The 8,995-nt window shown below is 39.6% G+C and overlaps 1 protein-coding gene across 1 annotated transcript; it reads left to right on the top strand.

Moving 5' to 3' along the window:
* Positions 1 to 8,019: 8,019 nt before the first annotated feature.
* Positions 8,020 to 8,700, top strand: LOC108750860. Its single transcript, XM_018490675.1, has one exon. The coding sequence runs from the start codon at positions 8,020 to 8,022 to the stop codon at positions 8,698 to 8,700; it is 681 nt and encodes a 226-aa protein (XP_018346177.1).
* Positions 8,701 to 8,995: the final 295 nt, after the last annotated feature.

Below are 8,995 nucleotides of genomic sequence, written 5' to 3'. Positions count from 1 at the left end.
ATGGTCGTGTTATTTCGCGCCGCGGCGATGTGAATTGGCCACCAAGATCGTGCGATTTGACGCCATTGGACTTCTCTCTTTGGGGTTTTCTGAAAGGAAAAGTGTATGCCAATGATCCACAGACCATTCCGGAGTTGAAGGAAGAAATTAGACGTACCATTAATGAAATTAGTCCGCAATTATACCAAAATGTCATTGAAAATTTTGTCAAAAGAATGAACGTTTGCAAACAGAGTCGAGGCGGCCATTTATCGGATATTGTGTTCCACATATAACCTCCATGTTTGTACTTTATATTAAACTAAAAACATGTGTACTTTTCAAATAAATAATATGTTTTATTAATAAATTAAAATGTCAGGTCATTTTGAGACACCCTTTATTTTACAGCTTTGGCTTGGCCTACGGTCAGGTCTCTTAGACAAGGGATCTCGTTTCTTTCGAAAAGTTTCTGAGAGCCTGAATCTAATGGCCTTCCGTCGGTGTCAATAAAATAAGCAATATTATCCCTGCGTAGAAATAATAAACTGCGACTATTTATTATGTTATGTTTGGTAATCTTTATATTCGAGCTTTGATTTTTGTTATTTTTATCCGGTTTTTCGTCCTCGTCGTTCGGTACTTGCATTTTCTTCGATATCTTTTTCCTTGTCCGTTTCTATTTCCTACTTCTTTGATTTCATTTTTATTTTCCTGCGATAATATTTCTTGACCTTCTTATTTTTTGTTTAACTTCGGGTTTGCATTCCATTGCTATTAGGTGGCTCATGGATTAGTGCTTCTTCAGTGATTTGTAATTTCGGTGGCTCGTACAATTCTTTGTGTGTGAATGGTATTGAGTCTGTATTCTCGTTAGACAGATTATCATCGAGCATTTGACTTTTATCTTCCTCGTTGTCCGAAAGATATAATTCAAAATGTTCGTCGTTCTCTTCTTCGTCGGTTTCTTATAACATTTTAGAAACCATTTCTACGTCTTCCGGATTGTCAAGATTTAATGATCTATTAGGATTTAATTGTTTTGCAATTTACTTCTTCGAGGTTTGCAGGATTTCTTGATAGAGCGTTAACGTTTACGTTGGTTTTTCCTGCTTTGTATATGACATCATAGTTATATTCGGCAAGTCTCCAGCGGAGTATTCTCATATTTGCATCTTGTGCGTTATTAAATCAGAGTAATGGTTCATGATCTGTGACCAACGTAAATTTTCATCCGTATAAATATAGTCGGAAATGTTTAACATAATATACTATTGCTAACGCTTCTTTTTCACATATTATATATCATATTTTATTTCGTTGTCGGTTAATGTTCGCGAGGCGTATGCTATTGGTTGGTCTTTATTTATTTCTCCTTGTGATAAGATGCCTCTCACAGCTATTCCAGAAGTATCTGTCGTTAAAATGAAAGATTTTGAAAAATCAGGATACTGTAAAACAGGCTCTTCGCATAATCTTTGTTTTAATGTCTCAAATGATTCTTCTTGAACGGATGTCCATTCGAAAGCCGTGTCATTCTTTAATAAGTTCGTTAGTGGCTTCGCTAATTTCGAGAAGCTTGATACGTAGGCTGCTGGAAAAGTTTCTGCAAATAATATGAAAAAAAAACATGTAAAATTTAGTAAATGGCTTTATTGTTTTTCGAAGTAGTCGCCTTTAAGATCGACATTTTTGCATACGCTCGAACCCATTTTCGAAGTATTTTTTTCACTCTAAGACTGTAACCTCAGAAATCAGTGTACGAAATATTTCAACAGCTGCTTCAGGCGACTCAAATCGCTCACCACGCATCTTATTTTTAATGTTTGGGAACAAAAAGAAGTCATTAGGTGATAAATCAGGTAAATACGGACAATGAGTCATCAATTCGACATTATTACTGGATAAAAAATCAACGGTTTGACGTGCTGTGTGACAGCTGGCGTCATGATGAAGGATGATGCGACAATTTCGATTTGTTCTACGCAATTCATTTATTAAAATAAATAAACAAATTCAAAGGACTCTTTCAAAACATAATAACAATCTCAATCAACGGGCGAAGTAAGAGTCAACCACATTTTTAATTTTGCATAAAATTATATATTATATTAACAGCAATGAAACATCTCGCAAAAAATTAGACTATAAACTAATAAGTTACAAGTTACAAGATACAAGTTACAAGATACAAGTTACAAGTTTCGGCTACCGATTTGAGCCCTCTTCAGACATTAGTATAACGAAAAATAATATAATAACAGAATAAAATCAATTGTCGTAAATGTTCGCATATTCAGAATAATCACAGTTCGGGTGAGTCTTGATCTCGAAACATAATTTCCGTATGGTTGAACAGTCAAAAGTATTAAAAATGTCATTGGTAAAATTCTAGTTAATAAAAAGGATAAATTAAAGAACAAAAAAACGTACTACCGACCAATACGCATAAATAAAACAATATCAAATACCGAAAATCCAACAAATCAATAAAAATTATTTCATAAAAAACTCACCAGAAATCATATGTAAGAAGTTTGAATTAATATGTCCAAAAAGAAATAAAAAAACTTATGAAATATGTACAGTGAGAAGGAGCGCAGATATGTAAGGCACACATTATGTCTCGATTTTCATGTACGCTCAGTAGTGCGGATCAACACAGACTGAGAGAGGAGACGGACTGTTCGTAACCGAAAGTCAAACTCTATTTATGATTGGAATGTAAGCTTTGTGGAGGCCATCGGTATCCGTCTGTAAGTTGAGACCATCTTCTTTTGTTTTTTGATGTTAATCATCTCTGAAACCAACCGTCTACGATAGCAGGGCTCTTCATCCAAGATTTCGACCTCATCCCATTTAAATTCATGGTCTAGTTGTCTCCTATGTTCCGTTATTACAGATCGTGCCAACGTGTTGTATCTAATGTGATTGCGATGTTCTGCAATCCTTGTCTTTAATTTTCTACCTGTCTGTCCCACGTACGTAGCGTCACAATCATTGCATGAAATTTTGTAAACCACGTTGTTCTTCGATGTTTGCGGATAAACATCTTTGTGTACTTTGATGTATTTTTTGAGTTTGTTCGGACTACGGAAAGAAACCCTGATGTCGTTATTGTTGAACCGATTGAACTTTTCTGTGTGTTCAATTCATTTATGACTTCTGGCAAACAAATTGTTGTTTACCAATCAGTATTTACAGTCCTTCGATCCTCTAAAGCCACGGTTGTCACATGTTCGGTATAACCGAAGAAACAAGCAATCATTTGCTTGGCAGCATTGCATGAACGAACAACTTTTGTGGTTTCGGTTCATTTTGAAATACCCAAACAGTGGATTGTTGTTGACTTTTGGGCTCATATGAATAGATCCATTTTTCATCCCCAGTAACGATGTTGTAGACCAAATTTGACCGACTTCGGTTGAATTTCTTGAGCATTTCTTTGCTCCATTTAACACGAGCCTGTTTTTGAGCTTCGGTCAAATTGTGTGGGATCCAATGACTGCAAAGTTTCCGTACGCTAAAGTGATCATGCCAAATCGTATGTATTGCTTTCATGTCAATGCCTAAGGATGTCTGAATCTCGCGGTATGTTATATGCCGGTCTCGCTCAATCATTTCACGCACAGCATCAACATTAGTTATAGGCAACAACAGACGTGGATGGACGACCTTCACGGAATTCATCACTAAGAAAGGTACATCCACGCTGGAATTCGACAAACCAATTATAAATAACAAATCGAAGGACTCTTCCTATACAAAACAAATAATAATAAGTAATCGGCAAAGTAAGAGTCAATACATTTCGTTGAAATTAACAAAAAAATATATAATTAACAGAGGTAAATTTACATAACGCAAAAATTAGAATCGAAATTACGAAAATAATTACAAGTTTCGGCTACCGGATCGAGCCTTCTTCAGACATTAACATAACGAAAAAAATCGCAGAATGAAATCAATTAACGCAAATGATCGCATATACAGAACATTCACAGTTTGGATGAGTCTTGATGTCGAGTTCAACATTATATCCGTACGATTGAACCATCAAATGTATTAAAGATATCTTGGCAAAGCTCTAGTTGATAAAAAGATAAATTAAAAGCGTACTATAAAAACATTCCACGCGTAAATAAGTTGACATACCGGAAATCTAATAAAAAATAATAAGAAATATAATAAAAACTCACCAGAACTCATATGTAACAAATTCAAAAGAGCATGTCCAAAAAGGAATAAAAAACTTTTGAAATATACAGAAAGAAGGAACGCAGATGTGTAAACCAGACATTACGTGTCGATTATTATGTACGTTCAGTAGTGCGGAACAACATAGACTGAGAGAAGAGATGGACTGTTAGTATCAGAAAGTCAAACTTTATTTATGATGGGAATATAAGTCTTGTAAAGGCCATCGGTGTTAGTTTGTAAATTGAGACCATTCTTCTGCTTTCTGATATTAAGTATCTCTGAAACCAAACGTTTCCGATAGCAAGGCTCTTCGTTTAAAATTACGACTTTATCCCATTTAAATTCGTGATCAAGCTGTCTCCTATGCTCAGTTATGACAGAACGACCAGAAGTGTTGTATCTAATGTGATTGCGATATTCAGCAATCCTGGTCTTTAATTTTCTACTCGTCTGTCCCACGTATGACGCGTTACATTACATGAAATCTTGTAGACCACGTTGTTCCTCGATGTATGTGGACAAATATTTTTCTGTACTTTGATGTATTTTTTCAATTTATTGGAACTACGGAAAGATACCCTGATGTCCAAACCAATTATAAACAGTCCTATTGGATGGTGCTTCATCCCCAAAAGTCAAATGAAGTCGATCGATGCATTGTTTCGGAGTTAGATTACATTTGTAATGATAAAAAATCATTGTCCGAAAATTTTCACGCGAAATTTCCATTTTCTTACAAAATAACTTCTTTTAAAATACTGTACAAACGAAACTAGTTGGCTTGGGTACAAACTGTCAATTGAATTATAGGTTAAAAACGTCTAATTTTACGGATAGTAGCAGAACGTTGACGCCACTGGAAGTACTAGATTGCAGATTCTTTTCCAGCAGCCTACGTATAAAAATGGCGGTTTTACGTCTTACTGCTTACTTCTACTTCTATGTCCGTTCACCTTTAAGACCATGGCACTCACCTTCTGTAACAGTAACCATAAGACGTATTGTAAGAATCAGCCAATTAGAATTAAGAGTTCAAAAGAATTCTCAATTGTGATTGGTTGATTCTTACAGTATATTTTATGGTTAGTGCATAGAAGACATATAAGATAGACATATAAGATAGACCCAACATTAGCTATATATATCTGAGTTCGGCAGAACGATGCGAGAGGCAAAATATCTGTGGAGATACACTCACACTCTTTTAGTTATACTTCATGCCGCATACTTATGTAAACATACATACTCCGCGACCAGATGGCGCGCTTTCGCTCCGCGACCAGATGATGCTCTCACAAATACTATACTCAATTTCCCACCTAGATACTCTTTCGAGAACCTTCTTTCTTCGAGAACGAGCTTCCTTCTAAAACCGTCCTTATACACGACATCATCACTTTACAACTTCGCGATAAGATTATTTGGTATTAAATAAACGTTGTTACTTTTTAACTCGAGTGCCATCCATTACTTACATTTATCATATGTAGCAATCTGCTACATAATTGATGACCCCGACGTGATCTGCAGACGCGATCACACGTGATCAACAGACCTTACGATCGTCCGCCATTACTACTCATACGGTGAGCACGTGCATGCATGTCGTTATCAAGGACGTCGCCGCCAAACCTCCCGGCTGACACATCCTCGGGAGGAGAATTTGCGCACGCAAGACCAGGCACCACGTACAGTGCCCCGGCACGAGGAATTCGGGGCGGAATTCAGATTCGTCCAACTGGCCACGTTCTGGAGGAACCGCCCAAAGTTGTGCTTCTCACAGCTCGAATCCGAGTTCTACGCCTATCGTGTCAGATCGGACGAGGCTAAGTACAACGCGGTCGTACGCTACCTCGACGAAGCCACTTTGATGATCGTGTCAGACATCAAAACGATAAGTACGATAAACTTAAAGAGTCATTGATTACTAGGTTCACAGATTCACAGGAGAAGCAAATGCGAACGCTCTTATTGGGCATCGAGCTCGGTGACAAGAAACCCTCGCAACTTCTATGAGAAATGAAAACTCTCGCAGGAGAGAACGCCGAAGGCCCTCTAGCAACAACGCATGCCCACACGCATCCAGGAGATGTTTCTGATATAATTGATGGCGTCAACCTAGACAAATTAGCGGATTGCGCCAACAAGTTTCATGACTCTTCTTCGGTAGATGTACATGCAGCCCAGGCGACGCCAACAAACTACCAAGACGCTATTCAGCAGTTGATCAAGCAGACAATTACATTGTCAACTCGGGTAGACAAACTGGCCAAACGACCCCGATCAAGGTCCCGCAGCAGAAGCCGCATACGACATCCGGGCAATACGCACAATACCGCAACGAAGGACGCAAGTCAGTCTTATTACCATCGGAGATTCGGCGACCAGGCGCGCAAGTGCACAATACCTTGTAGCACATAAGCAAAAGTTAGCCAGGGAAACGAATAAGACCGCCGTCAATTGGAGCCAACGACGGTCTTGAGCTACCCTCACGGCTCCACGTTACCGACAGAATCACAGGCCTAACCTTTCTCATCGATATTGACACGAATATTTTGCTTTTATTGTCGAGAATCAAGAGAACAGTCTTACACTCGTTCTATATGCCGCCAACGGCTCACAGGTCAAGTATGGACAAAAGATACTCACGCTAGACTTTGGAATACGCAGACCAATCATGGCCGATGTCTCACATCCGATCATAAGAGCAGACTTACTCAAACATTACGGCTTTATAATGGACATTCAAGGTAAGCGTCTTATCGATAAAGTAACGCAACTAAATGTCCCAGGTTTTAAGCGACAGATTACCTACGCTTCCATCAAAACGATCGATTCCACTTCAACATACCATCACATTCTGGCGGATTACTCGAGAATCACTAAGAAACCACAGTTACCGGCAAACAGAGCACATGGAATTTTTCACCACATCCAAACTAAAGGTCTTCCAGTTGCCAGCCGATCGCGAAGACTACCGCCAGACAAACTGAGAATTGCAAAAGCAGAATTCGCAAATTTGGTACAGCTCAGCATCTGCCGACCTTCCAATAGCCCTTGAGCGGCACCATTGCATCTGGTACCAAAGAAGCAATCCGAAGTGTGGAGATCTTGCGGGGATTACCGAGACTTATACGCGATGACAACCCCAGACAGATACCCGCTGCCTCACATACATGACCTCGCCAACATCTTGCACGGTAAACATATATTCTCCATACTTGATCTTGTTAAAGTATATCACCAAGTACCTGTCCTCGAGGAAGACATTCCAAAGACAGCGGTAACTACGCCCTTTGGTCTATTCGAATTCGTAACCATGCCCTTCGGTCTAAGGACTGCAACACAAACCTTCCAACGACTCATGAACCAGATCTTACAAGGTTTAGAATGTTGTTTCGTTTACGTAGACGACGTGCTCGTAGCCTCAACAGACGAGGAACAACGTAAAAAAGATCTACATCAGGTCTTTCAGCGACTGTTCAAAAGGCGCCATACGACCTATGCCCTAAGAACTCTGAAGAAAAGAATCTTCGACGCCGTGCATGGAATGGCACATCACGCGGCAGAGTCACCAAACATCAAATTGGACAAAAATTCGTTTGGCCGGGAATCAACAGAGACATCACTCATTGGATACGTACCTGCCTTCAGTGTTAACGTAGCAAAATCCAACGGCACACCAAAAACATTCCTCAAAAGATTCCAACGTCAGATCAGCGTTTCCACCAAGTTCATCTTGATCTCATCGGCCCTTTTCCAGAGATAAGAGGATATAGGTATTGTTTAACCATGATTGACCGCTTTTCCAGATGGCCTGAAGCCATTCCACTCCCCAACATGGCCGCGCAAACAGTTGCTGCAGCATTCATCGATGGCTGCGTAGCACGCTTTGGCATATCTGTCGTTATTACTACTGATCAAAGCAAACAATTCGGGGCTAGTCTTTTTCAAGCACTTTCAAAATTCCTGGACAGCAAGAAGACAAGAACGTCTCTTTATCACTCAGGCCTGATTGAAAGATGGCACTGCACCCTCAAAACTTCCATAACCTGTCACGAAGACGGGAGACAATGGCTCGACCTATTGCCTACAGTACTGCTAAGACTTCTCACATGTCTGAAAGAAGATCTGAAATGCTTTCCAGCTGAGTTAGTCTACGGCGCACCGCTGAGAGTACCCGGAGAATTTCTAGAAAACTTAGATCCCACAGAAGACACGGAGACCTTCGTCATAGCCCTTCGTAAACGTATACAACTCCGTCCACAACTAAAGCAACACCACGGAAAACGGACAGCCTTTCGACAACAGCAACTAGAACAAGCTACACACGTTTTCGTCAGGGAAGATAGCATCCGAAAATCACTCCAACATCCTTACACCGGACCACACAAAGTGATATGTAGGGAAAACGAACAGATTTACGTAATCCATATAAATGGCCGTGATGTTGTCTTATTAACAGAAAGATTGAAACCCGCCTTTTTACCCAACGCAAATGAAGTGTCGGAATTGCCATAAGAAGCCACAACAGAAAACATGGCCGTGGCGTACATTATCAAAGAAAAAATGTGATAAACCTAAAAAAATATGATTTACGCTTATTCATCCATAGTCTCTCGGAGAGTACATGTCAAGATCAAGATGCCATTCACACTCTTCCAGTTATACTGCCGCATGCACTCATGTAAACATACATACTCCGCGATCAGATGGCGCGCTCTCACAAATATTATACTCAATTTCCCACCTAGATACTTCTTCGAGAACTTTCCTTCTTCCAGAACGAGCTTCCATCTAGAACCGTCGTCGGATA

Source organism: Trachymyrmex septentrionalis, unplaced genomic scaffold (assembly GCF_001594115.1).
Source record: "Trachymyrmex septentrionalis isolate Tsep2-gDNA-1 unplaced genomic scaffold, Tsep1.0 scaffold373, whole genome shotgun sequence".
Taxonomy (NCBI): domain Eukaryota; kingdom Metazoa; phylum Arthropoda; class Insecta; order Hymenoptera; family Formicidae; genus Trachymyrmex; species Trachymyrmex septentrionalis.
The sequence above is the reverse complement of the archived record's forward strand: the minus strand, read 5'-3'. Positions and strand labels throughout refer to the sequence as shown.